At 39.9% G+C, this 13,214-nt stretch overlaps 1 protein-coding gene across 2 annotated transcripts in view; it reads right to left on the reverse strand.

The window, feature by feature from the left end:
* The window catches only part of CPE (carboxypeptidase E), a 151,913-nt gene that overhangs the window by 33,468 nt on the left and 105,231 nt on the right, over positions 1 to 13,214 (reverse strand). Inside the window, exons 3-4 of one of the 2 annotated variants that reach the window (XM_081543912.1) lie at positions 10,057 to 10,224; positions 535 to 656 (exon numbers count right to left, since the gene is read on the reverse strand). In XM_081543912.1, the coding sequence (XP_081400038.1) occupies positions 535 to 656; positions 10,057 to 10,224 (290 nt within the window). The remainder of the gene's footprint in view (positions 1 to 534; positions 657 to 10,056; positions 10,225 to 13,214) is intronic. The other variant, XM_081543913.1, reaches the window with a different exon arrangement.

A 13,214-nucleotide genomic window follows, 5' to 3' on the forward strand; every position in this document is an offset into this window, starting at 1 on the left:
CTGAGAATATCTATCTGGCTAAAGTTTGCTGTGCCTGAAGATTAGCTAAAACTAGTTAAAGAAAATAAAAGCATCACTTCTTCTCCCTGACACCACCAAGAAATAGTTCCAAATGTGGAAGTGTGAATGCATAATAAGACACATGCAGAGATATTCATGGGCCCCTGATGTAGTTCTAAAAGTTTGCCTTCAGTTTTAAGCTGTCTTGTACATAAAGCTACATAGATCCATTATTCCTCCATTTACTGGAATCCAAGAGTTACCCAAGTTCACGACTTCTGTTTTTTCCCTTTCTCTTACCTGAGTGATTATGTTTCTCTCCACTTAATTTTTTTTTTTTAAATTACAGTCTTTTTTTTGCCAGGTATATGTCAATGCCACATGAAACAGGGGATATTCTGGGTCAACAGATGTATTTCTATAGGCAAAATCACTGGACAACCAGTCCCTTAAAAGAATATTACAGAAATCATTCAACAAACTCTTGTAAAGTATTTGTAAACCTTGAATCAATTAGAGAAACAGGAAGAACACCTACCGCTCCGCGTCTCATCATATGGATAATTGGCCACAAGGTCTCCTCCATGAAGATTGGCTGAGAGCACAAAAGGAATATCCATAATCCAATGAATGACAGCCTTCGTCTCCGGAGCAAGCTGTATTAAAGATTAGAGGTTAAGAGGATCCTAAATGCAGCAGTCGTAGGTGGGGTCACTTGACAGAAAAGACATAGAAAAGGTTAGAACAATAACAACTGAAATCTGGTCATATTCCAAGCACTCTGTGATTGTTTTCATAGAAAAAAGAAAAGAGAAGCATTCCTCATCTCTATCTTTCCAGACTTATAATAAAAAATATTTCTATTTCCTTAAAAGCTCTATTTAAAAGCTGCCAGCTTTCTTTCTTTGTAACTTGAAAAACAGCATACAAATCATTTACAAATTTAGGTACATCTCTATCTGAACTTGTTAATAACAACTAATGATAAGACAAGGAGAAAAGAAAATAGCTGAGCCGACCAAGGTTCTTCTTTATGGTGGTTCAGCTCAAGAAAGGTGGTAGATTTTCTTTCCAAGTTTTTCTTACTATTTCTCCAATTCCCTTCAATCACTTCAACATTTTTCCTATAAAAAAATTAAATTGGGTCTTTTTCAGATTTCACCACCAAATAATGTACTTTGCGATGATTGTCTCAAATTTTAAAACAACAGCAAAAGTTTTAGGAATTCATGTGGTCCTTTGAAAGATTCACAGCACCTCTTACCTTGGAAGCAAAACAAAGGAGGAAAGAAATCTATACCAAAGAATCAATCTGAGCCAAACTCTTGACACTTTTATGTAATGCGTTTTTAATAGCAACTAGGAAGAGTCTCAAACTCCCAAGTACCTTTTTGATTTGAATTTTTTTTTTTTTCACTAGAGATATGGTTCATATTGTTCTTAGGGACAGAACTTCTAAAAACCACTGGTTTGTATACTTCACATGGGTGAGTTCTATGGTATGTAAATCATATGTTAATAAACCTGCTTTTTAAAAAGAGAAAAAGAAAAAGAATACAATCCTGAGTACACAAAGTAGTATGTGGCTATTAGATTTTTTCCTACTGTTAGTTCCTATACAAACACTACTTCTTACATATATTGCATACACTGTTCATGCATGCAAACTCCACAATTTGATCAATTAAACTTAATTTCTCTTTGACTATTAATAGAGTCTTTTAGGCTGACTAAATGCTGAAATATCCTCAGTACTGTAATCACATATTTAACTAACCCATAGAGGTGGCTTTGGAGCACCCCTAAATGGTGCTGGTTAAGCCAGTCCTTAACAGAATCTAGAGCCAAATATAACCTATTTTTTAAACTTTCATTGAGAGACTATAAGTATAGTTCAAGTGTTATGCTCTATAATTATATAGCTTTGGCTCTAAAAATATATCAAAGCCATGTTTATTCTATATTCATCACAACTCTAGCCACTAAAGACAAGTATTTAATATAATTATTTGATGTAATCATTGTTTGGATGCAATCCAAGCCAAGGCTGATGTACTGAGCCCAGATAATGGTGGACATAACCAGACCGAAGACCTCGAAGAGAGATGAGAAATGATTCAGCAGGAAGAACTTCTGGGAAGAAAAGAGACCCTGTGCTCAGAGAGGTTCAGAAGAGCAAAGAGAGCATCTGGAGGACTTGGTAAAAATGTATGTTCCTTTCCAACACTCAATCCCATAGCATATACACCCCAGACTTCCTGATTCAGCATTCACAGGAATCTGAATTTTTTAGCTGACATATAGTTGATGTACAATATTTTATGAGTTTCAGGTATACAGCATAGTTATTTTCAATTTTTAAAGGTTATATTTCATTTATAATTATTATAAAATACCGGCTATATTCCCTGTGCTGTACAATATATCCTTGCAGCTTATTTATTTTATTCATGGTAGTTTGAACCACTTAATCCTCTACCCCTATCTAGCTCTTCCCCTTCCCACTTCCCGCTGGTAATCACTAGTTCTGTATATCTGTGAGTCTGCTTCTTTTTTGTTATATTCACTAGTCTGTTTTATATTTTAGACTTCACATATAGGTGATACCATACAGTGTTTATCTATCTCTTTCTGAGTTAGTCCACTTAATACCCTCCATATCCCTCCATGTTGTTGCAAATGGCAACATTTCACTCTTTTTTATGGCTGAGTAGTTTTTCATTGTGTGTGTATGTGTGTATGTATACGTGTGTGTGCTTCTTTATCTAGTCATGTTGCTAGGTTCCTTCTATATCTTGCCTATTGTAAATAAGGACTCTGCCTTTTTAATCCTTGATTTCTACAACCCTATAGATTTTAAAACCACTCTATTGTCATGTCATGTATGTATGTCATTCATGTCAATGTATGGCAAAAACTATTACAATATTGTAAAGTAATTAGCCCCCAACTAAAATAAATAAATTTATATTAAAAAAAAACCACTCTAATGATACAGGGTTTTCCCTCATAGCTCAGTTGGCAAAGAATCTGCCTGCAATGCAGGAGACCTTGGTTCAATTCCTGGGTAGGGAAGATCTGCTGGAGAAGGGATAGGCTACTCACTCCAGTATTCTTGGGCTTCCCTTGTGGCTCAGCTGGTAAAGAAACTGCCTGCAATGTAGATCTGGATTCGATCCCTGTGTTAGGACGATCCCCTGGAGAAAGGAAATGCTACCAACTCCAGTATTCTGGCCTGGATAATTCTATGGACTGTATAGTCCATGGGGTCACAAAGAGTCAGACATGACAAAGCAACTTTCACTTTCTAATGATACAGAGAACAGATTGATGGTTGCCAGAGGCAAATTACAAACTTTGGATTATAAACAAATCCTGGGATTTAATATATAGCATGGAGACTATAGTTAATAATACTGTATTGTATACTTGAAAGTTGCTAAGAGAAAATATCTTAAAAGTTTTAATCACAAGCAAGAAAAAGTGTAACTATGTATAGTGATAAATGTTAACTAGACTTATTATGCAATCATCTCACAATATATACAAATATCAAATCAATATGTTGTACACTTCAAATTAAATAATGTTATACATTAATTATATCTATAGGTTTGTATCTATATCTATACCTATCTATATCTATAGAGATATATAAACACAGAACCTACATACCTACATTTGAGCTATTTCAAATCCTAAAAATGATGCTGTTAAAGTGCTGCACTCAATATGCCAGCAAATTTGGAAAACTCAGCAGTGGCCACAGGACTGGAAAAGGTCAGTTTTCAGTCCAATCCCAAAGAAAGGCAATGCCAAAGAATGCTCAAACTACCACACAATTGCACTCATCTCACATGCTAGTAAAATAATGCTCAAAACTCTCCAAGCTAGGCTTCAACAATATGTGAACCATGAACTTCCAGATGTTCAAGCTGGTTTTAGAAAAGGCAGAGGAACCAGAGATCAAATTGCCAACATCGGCTGGATCATCAAAAAAGCAAGAGAGTTCCAGAAAAACATCTATTTCTGCTTTATTGACTATGCCAAAGCCTTTGACTGTGTGGATCACAATAAACTGTGGAAAATTCTGAAAGAGATGGGAATACCAGACCACCTGACCTGCCTGCTGAGAAACCTGTATGCAGGTCAGGAAGCAACAGTTAGAACTGGACATGGAACAACAGACTGATTCCAAATAGGAAAAGGAGTATGTCAAAGCTGTATATTGTCACCTTGCTTATTTAACTTATATGCCGAGTACATCATGAGAAATGCTGGACTGGATGAAGCACAAGCTGGAATCAAGATTGCCGGGAGAAATATCAATAACCTCAAATATGCAGATGACACCACCCTTATGGCAGAAAATGAAGAAGAACTAAAGAGCCTCTTGATGAAAGTGAAAGAGGAGAGTGAAAAAGTTGGCTTAAAACTCAACATTCAGAAAACTAAGATCATGGCATCTGGTCCCATCACTTCATGGGAAATAGATGGAGAAACAGTGGAAACAGTGGCAGACTTTATTTTGGGAGGCTCCAAAATCACTGCAGATGGTGACCGCAGCCATGAAATTAAAAGACGCTTACTCCTTGGAAGAAAAGTTATGACCAACCTAGACAGCATATTAAAAAGCAGAGATGTTACTTTGCCAACAAAAGTCCGTCTAGTCAAAGTTGTGTTTTTTCCAGTAGTCATGCATGGATGTGAGAGTTGGACTATAAAGAAAGCTGAGCACCGAAGAACTGATGATTTTGAACTGTGGTGTTGGAGAAGACTCTTGAGAGTCCCTAGGACTGCAAAGAGATCCAACCAGTCCATCCTAAAGGAGATCAGTCCTGGGTGTTCATTGGAAGGACTGATGGTGAAGCTGAAACTCCTATACTTTGGCCACCTGATGGGAAGAGCTGACTCATTGGAAAAGACCCTGATGCTGGGAAAGATTGAAGGCAGCAGGAGAAGGGAACAACAGAGGATAAGATGGTTAGACAGCATCACTGACTCAATGGACATGTGTTTGCATAAACTCTGGTAGTTAGTGATGGACAGGGAGGCCTGGTGTGCTATAGTCCATGGGGTTGCAAAGAGTTGGACACAACTGAGCGATTGAACTGAACTGAACATACCTACATAGCACTAAAAGGCTAAGAAGAGGGAAGTGAGAAAGGGGTGATGTGTAATAACATTAATTAAATGCCTACTATGTATCTTGTACTGGGCCAGGTCAAAACACTGTCTAAGCCTAATTGACAAAGATGGAAAAAGGAGATGAGGCAGATATGGGCAATATCATCCCATGATTTAAGCAGATTTACTGCAGATTTAGTAAAATATAAGCAAATCTTGCTTCTGTTCCAGAAAAGAGTTCAAAACTTAATTTTTATATATTTCTCTTTATATTACCTTTATAATACCCAGGAAAGGTATTGGCATTGAGACTTTTTAAAATAAAACCTCTAATTTTTTTAAAGTGTCATGAACAAGCATCTTTTTTAAAGTATTGCTTAAACTATATATATGAAAATATCTAATATAAAGCTTATAGAAATATTATATAGGTTCCATTGGGGAAGAGGATGGAAGTGCTGGCTGAAAATGACAGCATTTTCACTAAAACTGTTAATCTAATATCCTGTCAACATGAGTTTATTTCATGATTGTTCTATGAGTGGTAACAAGAATTCTTTTTCTCATTGCTTAGTTTCTTTTTTTCTACACGATAGTTGACAAGATGTTTATCAGTTTTCATAAGCAATAGGCAAAAAGTAAAAGATTTTGACAATTGCAAGCCATAATAGTAACGTGATTAACTTAATAATGTAAAATAATTACATACAATTTGGGGGGTCAAGTAGAGACATGTGGTAAGTGGAAGTGCATGCATGCACGTGTTTTCATCCACCCAGTCAATCTATGTTTTTGGTTGGTGCGTTTAATCCATTTACATTTAAAGTAATTCTTGATATGCATGATACTGTTACCATTTTCTTAATTGTTTGGGGTTTATTTTCTGTAGGTCTTTTCCTTCTCTTGCGTTTCCTTCCTTTAGCATTTGTTTTCAAGTTGGTCTGGTGATGCTGAATTCTCTTAACCTTTGCTTGTCTGGAAAGCTTTTGATTTCTCTTTCAAATCTGAAGGAGAGTTTTGCTGGGTAGAGTATTCTTGGTTGTAGGTTCTTCCCTTTCATCACTTTAAATATATCATGCCATTCCCTCTGGCTTGCAGAGTTTCTGTTGAGAAATCAGCCTGATGGGAGTTCCTTTATGTTATTTGTTGTTTTTCCCTTGTTGCTTTCAATATTTTATCTTTATCTTTAATTTTTGTCAGTTTTATCACTATGTGCCTTGATGTGTTCCTCTGTGGGTTTATTCTGCCTGGGACTCTCTCTGTTTCCTGGACTTGGCTGACTAGTTCCTTTCCTATGGTAGGGAAGTTTTCAGCTACTAGCTCTTCAAATATTTTCTCAGGACCTTTCCTCTCTCTTCTCCTTCTGGGACTCCTATAATGCGAATGTTGCTGCATTTAATGTTGTCCCAGAGGTCTCTCAGGCTGTCTCCATTTCTTTTCATTCTTTTTTCTATATTCTGTTCTGTGCAGTGATTTCCACCATTGTGTCCTCCAGGTCATTCATCCTTCTGCCTCAGTTATTCTGCTATTGATTCCTTCACATCTTCTCCATTGTTTTCCCAAGATCCTAGATCATCTTCACTATCATTACTCTGAACTGTTTTTTCTGGAAGGTTGCCTGTCTCCACTTCATTTAGTCGTTTTTCTGGGGTTTTATCTTGTCTCTTCATCTGGGACATAACTTTCTGCTTTTTCATCATGATTAGCTTTCTGTAATGTGGTTTTTGTTTTAGCTGCTATGGGATTGTGGTTCTTCTTGCTTCTTCTGTCTGTCCTCCGATGGAAGAGGCTAAGAGGCTTGCGTAAGCTTCCTGATGGGAGGGACTGGCAGTGGGAAAAACTGGGTCTTGCTCTGGTGGGCAGGGTCTTGCTCAGTAAAGCTTTAATCCAATTATCTGCTGATGGCAGGGATTGCACTCCCTCCCTGGTAGTTGTTTGGCCTGAGCGACCCAGCCCTGAGGTCTATGGTCTCTGTGGTAGGGTTAATGGTGACCTCCAAGAGGGCTTTCATCAAGGAGGACCTTCCCAGACTGCTGCTGCCATGTCCCAGTCCCTGTGGTGAGCCTCTGCTGACCCACACCTCAACAGGAAACCCTTCATTTTGGTTCAGTCTCCTGTGGGGTCACTGTTCCTTTCCTCTGGGTCTTGGTGTGCACAAGATTTTTATTTGTGCCCTCCAAGACTGGAGTCTCTATTTCCCCCAGTCCTGTGGAAGTCCTATAGTCAAATCCTACTGGCCCTCAAGGTCAAGTTCCCTGGGGATTCCCAGTCCCTTTGTTGGATCCCCAGGCAGGGAAGTCTGAGGTGGGGTTCAGAATCTTCACAACAGTGAGAGAACTTCTTTCGTATTGTTGTTCTGCAGTTTGCAGGTCACCCACCAGCAGGTATGGAATTTGATTTTATCATGATTGCACCCCTGCTATCATTTCTCTGTGGTTTCTTCTTTGTTTTTAGATGTGGAGTATCTTTTTGTGGTGGGTTCCAGTGTCCTCCTATTGATGGTCGTTCAACAGCTAGTTGTGATTTTGGTGCTCTCACAGGAGGAGATGCTCTCATTTCTTAGTTGTAACAGACAGCATGGGCAATGGGGAAATTTGGGGAAGATAGCCACACTAAGCTTTCAGAACAATTTTTCATTTCTGTCTTATGCCACATAGTTCATCACACAGGACTATCCTCTTTTCCCTTCTGATTACTCCTGCCCTTTTCTTTTCCAGCCCTCCCTTCTCTCAGGAAAGGTGGTTTAGGAGCAGAAAAAAATGAAGATCTGTGACTCAGAAGCAAGAGTGTTTAAGTCACCCATTTATCAAGTTCTGCCAAAATCCTTGGCCACAGGCAGCCCTTTCACAGATTGATCCCCATTTATAGACCCAGCCCAGGTTTCTGGGATGAATTCTAAATATAGACAGGAAAATTTTAAGAATTTTAGACCAATAATCTGAGACTCCCTCTCTCCTGGATCTTCTAGCAAGTGTCCCAGCCATGTGCTGAGTGCATGTCTGGAACTCCAGCAGCTGGTTTTCAGATGTTGTGATCTGCTTGCCAGGCTGGATTGAACTCATTCATAATGGGCTTCAAGCCTACTATGTGTTAGAGTCAAATAGGAATTCTAATTCCTGTAATCAAGGGACTGAAATCTAAAATCAAAAAGAAAAACAGCTATATAAACAAATAATAATATGACATATACAAAGTTCTATGTAACTATAAGCACCAGGCTGGAAGTATATACAAAGAACATAAAGCCAGGCTTAACAGAATCTCTGGAAGAGCAGAGAAAGTCTTCATAGAGGAGGTGATAAGGAAGTAAAGTGAAAAGCACTGTGAACAGCTGGAATAAGCACACATATGAAGACATAAAGTTAGTAGAAGATGGCACACTTAAGGAGTACATGGCATATCAAAGCCAGATTAAGGAGTGGTTGAGCTGGCAGCTGCTAGGGGCGAAGGGAAATTTGAATGGTCCTGGAGCTATAATAAAATGGAGACACTGTCCTTTCCAATCTCTCACTTAGAAAGGCACTAGAAGAAGTTGATAAGTAAGAGTGGAATTGCCAGGAAAGACACATGAGGCAGCAGGGGCTGCCACCAGCAGGCCACGCAACTCCTCCATAATGGGCTCGCCTCCCCTGCATGCAACTAAAGACAGTGTTCACACAGTACATGCTTCAGACTCAATGTTTAGTGGGTGGGTGGGTGTCCATTTGACCCTATGGTCCATAATAAAGCACTGAGAAACAATGCTGACACAGTAGTAAGAATTCTAGATCCTGGCCTCAAGCACTTCATATGTACTAACTCACTCAATCCTCATAACCACTCTATGTAATAGATACTATAATCATCTCCATATTTCACATGAAAACAAGGAAGCACACACAGTGGTTAAATAACTTTGCAAAACTCATACAGCAAGGACAGAACCAACATTTGAACCAAGGTGGCTGCCTCCAGAATCTTCACACTAAACCATCACAGTGGTCTCACATTTTGAGTTTTTACTTTATTCTTTGGAGCAATGGAGACCTGACAAGTTTAGAGTTTTGAAGCAACAGAGCATTTATTTCTGCATGAAGATCACTCTGGAGGAATTTGAGAAGACTGAAAGGGGAGGGGAGAGGCTGAACCCAAAACAAGGATGGGGGTTACTTTACTCATCAGAACAGAAGACCATAGGGCCTGAGTTTTCAGAGAAGAGAGAGGCTGAGAGTGTCACCGAGATCTGGTAACATGTGTGGGAAGTGGTGACAGACAGAAAATTCAAGGTTTTGATGATCAAGTAAATGAGAGAATAGTGTTTTCTTAGGAAAAGATTTATTTCTGGCCATGCTAACTTTGAGGCCTTAGATGTCACCAGATGAAGGGACTGAGTGAGTAAGTAAAGAGATCTGGGAGAATCCGTATAATCAATCACACACTGAAGGTACAGAAGAGGCTAGAAACCCAGCGAGAGAAATAAGGGTCACAGATGGGACCCTAAAGGCCAGTGTTTAAGCCAAGGCAGAAGAAGCAGGGAAAGAAACTCAGAAGTGATTTAAAATGTACTAGAAGAGGTAGAAGAAGGTAGAGTTGTGCAAAGCAGGAGAAAGTTCTGGAAAAGAAGAAAAAGTCAACAGTGTAAAATGCTGTAGAAGAAGAGAACTAAATGTGCTGATAAAGGGCCCCTAAATAGGCCAAAAATACTTTCTAGACAACTGGGTTCCTCCCTCCTGCCCCTACGATTACATTCAATGCCATAAATTCATGACCAATTCTAGTGGCAGGACTAGTTTCCAGGCCCCAGGCTTCCAGCCTTGACTTTCACAGCCACAGGAAAGTATCCCACACAAGCATTCATGACACTTCTGCATCCTTCATTGTTATGAAGATAATAGATGTATTTCCTTAGGCTGGAGGACAGAATCCAAGAAAACCATACATGTTCTCTACCTTTGTGTTTTGATCCACAATTTTCTTCAGATTTTTCAACAGATGATTATTTGGACCACCTTCTTTCTCATTAACATAAACTATTCTGTCCAGGTCAGGAAAGTTCCGGTTCAGATCTATTCCCTGGGCATTGCTTCGACCCACGAACCAGTCCTTCAGCTCACCAAGCTAGAAAAAAAATCAGAGGAAAATTATCAGTAATTTCTTGTTAATGTTATCATCTATTTAAAGTCTTCATTAATGGCTTTTTTTTTCTACTTTTAAGTAAGTATCTTTTTTTTCTTTCTTTCTTCTTTATTTTTTTATTTGTTTCGCCATACATTGACATGAATCCACCATGGGTGTACATATTTTCCCCTTCCAGAACCCCCCTTCCACCTCCCTCCCCATCCCATCCCTCCGAATCATCCCGGTGCACCAGCCCCAAGCACCCTGTATCATGCACTTTCTAACACCATTCAGTTCAGTTCAGTCGCTCAGTCGTGTCCGACTCTCTGCGACCCCATGAATTGCAGCACGCCAGGCCTCTCTGTCCATCACCAACTCCCGGAGTCTACCCAAACCCATGTTCATCGAGTCGGTGATGCCATCCAACCATGTCATCCTCTGTCGTCCCCTTCTCCTCCCGCCCCCAATCCTACCCAGCATTAGGGTCTTTTCCAATGAGTCAACCCTTCGCATGAGGTGGCCAAAGTATTGGAGCTTCAGCTTCAACATCAGACCTTCCAATGAACACCCAGGATTGATTTCTTTTAGGATGGATTGATTGGATCTCCTTGCAGTCCAAGGGACTCTCAAGAGTCTTCTCCAACACCACAGTTCAAAAGCATCAATTCTGCGGCGCTCAGCTTTCTTCACCGTCCAACTCTCACATCCATACATGACCACTGGAAAAACCATAGCCTCGACTAGACGGACTTTGGTTGGCAAAGTAATGTCTCTGCTTTTAAACATGCTATCTAGGTTGGCCATAACCTTCCTTCCAAGGAGTAAGCGTCTTTTAATTTCATGGCTGCAGTCACCATCAGCAGTGATTCTGGAGCCCAAAAAAGTAAAGTCTGACACTGTTTCCACTGTTTCCCCATCTATTTCCCATGGAGTGATGGGACCAGATGCCATGATCTTAGTTTTCTGAACGTTGAGCTTTAAGCCAACTTTTTCACTCTCCTCCTTCACCTTCATCAAGAGGCTCTTTAGTTCTTCTTCACTTTCTGCCATAAGGGTGGTGTCATCCGCATATCTGAGGTTATTGATATTTCTCCCAGCAATCTTGATTCCAGCTTGTGTTTCTTCCAGCCCAGCGTTTCTCATGATGTACTCGGCATATAAGTTAAATAAGCAGGGTGACAATATACAGCCTTGACGTACTCCTTTTCCTATTTGGAACCAGTCTGTTGTTCCATGTCCAGTTCTAACTGTTGCTTCCTGACCTGCATACAGGTTTTTCAAGAGACAAGTCAGATGGTCTGGTATTCCCATCTCTTTCAGAATTTTCCACAGTTTATTGTGATCCACATAGTCAAAGGCTTTGGCATAGTCAATAAAGCAGAAATAGATGATTTTCTGGAACTCTCTTGCTTTTTCGATGATCCAGCGGATATTGGCAATTTGATCTCTGGTTCCTCTGCCTTTTCTAAAACCAGCTTGAACATCTGGAAGTTCACGGTTCATGTATTGCTGAAGCCTGGCTTGGAGAATTTTGAGCATTACTTTACTAGCATGTGAGATGAGTGCAATTGTGCGGTAGTTTGAGCATTCTTTGGCATTGCCTTTCTTTGGGATTGGAACGAAAACTGACCTTTGCAAGTCCTGTGGCCACTGCTGAGTTTTCCAAATTTGCTGGCATATCGAGTGCAGCACTTTCACAGCATCACCTTTGAGGATTTGAAATAGCTCAACTGGAATTCCATCACCTCCACTAGCTTTGTTCGTAGTGATGCTTTCTAAGGCCCACTTGACTTCACATTCCAGGATGTCTGGCGCTAGGTGAGAGATCACACCACCGTGATTATCTGGGTCGTGAAGATCTTTTTTGTACAGTTCTTCTGTGTATTCTTGCCACCTCTTCTTAATATCTTCTGCTTCTGTTAGGTCCATACCATTTCTGTCCTTTATTGAGCCTATCTTTGCATGAAATGTTCCTTTGGTATCTCTAATTTTCTTGAAGAGGTCTCTAGTCTTTCCCAATCTGTTGTTTTCCTCTATTTGTTTGCACTGATCGCTGAGGAAGGCTTTCTTATCTCTCCTTGCTATTCTTTGGAACTCTGCATTCAGATGAGAATATCTTTCCTTTTCTCCTTTGCTTTTCGCTTCTCTTCTCTTCCCAGCTATCTGTAAGGCCTCCTCAGACAGCCATTTTGCTTTTTTGCATTTCTTTTCCATGGGGATTTTCTTGATCCCTGTCTCCTGTACTATGTCACGAACCTCTGTCCATAGTTCATCAGGCACTCTATCAGGTCTAGTCCCTTAAATCTATTTGTCACTTCCACTGTATACTCATAAGGGATTTGTTCTAGGTCATACCTGAATGGTCTAGTGGTTTTCCCTACTTTCTTCAATTTAAGTCTGAATTTGGCAATAAGCAGTTCATGATCTGAGCCACAGTCTGCTCCTGGTCTTGTTTTTGCTGACTATATAGAGCTTCTCCATCTTTGGCTGCAAAGAATATAATCAATCTGATTTCGGTGTTGACCATCTGGTGATGCCCACATGTAGAGTCTTCTCTTGTGTTGTTGGAATAGGGTGTTTGCTATGACCAGTGCATTCTCGTGGCAAAACTCTATTAGTCTTTGCCCTGCTTCATTCTGTACTCCAAGGCCAAACTTGCCTGTTACGCCAGGTGTTTCTTGACTTCCTACTTTTGCATTCCAGTCCCCTATAATGAAAAGGACATCTTTTTTGGGTGTTAGTTCTAGAAGGTCTTGTAGGTCTTCATAGAACCGTTCAACTTCAGCTTCTTTGGCCTTACTGGTCGGGGCATAGACTTGGATTACCGTGATGTTGAATGGTTTGCCTTGGAAACGAACAGAGATCATTCTGTCGTTCTTGAGATTGCTTCCAAGTACTGCATTTTGGACTCTTTTGTTGACCATGATGGCTACTCCATTTCTTCTAAGGGATTCTTGCCCACAGTAGTAGATATAATGGTCATCTGAGTT

The sequence above is a fragment of the Giraffa tippelskirchi genome, chromosome 11 (genome assembly GCF_054371585.1).
Source record: "Giraffa tippelskirchi isolate mGirTip1 chromosome 11, T2T-mGirTip1v1.2.pri, whole genome shotgun sequence".
In the NCBI taxonomy this organism is placed as follows: Eukaryota; Metazoa; Chordata; class Mammalia; order Artiodactyla; family Giraffidae; genus Giraffa; species Giraffa tippelskirchi.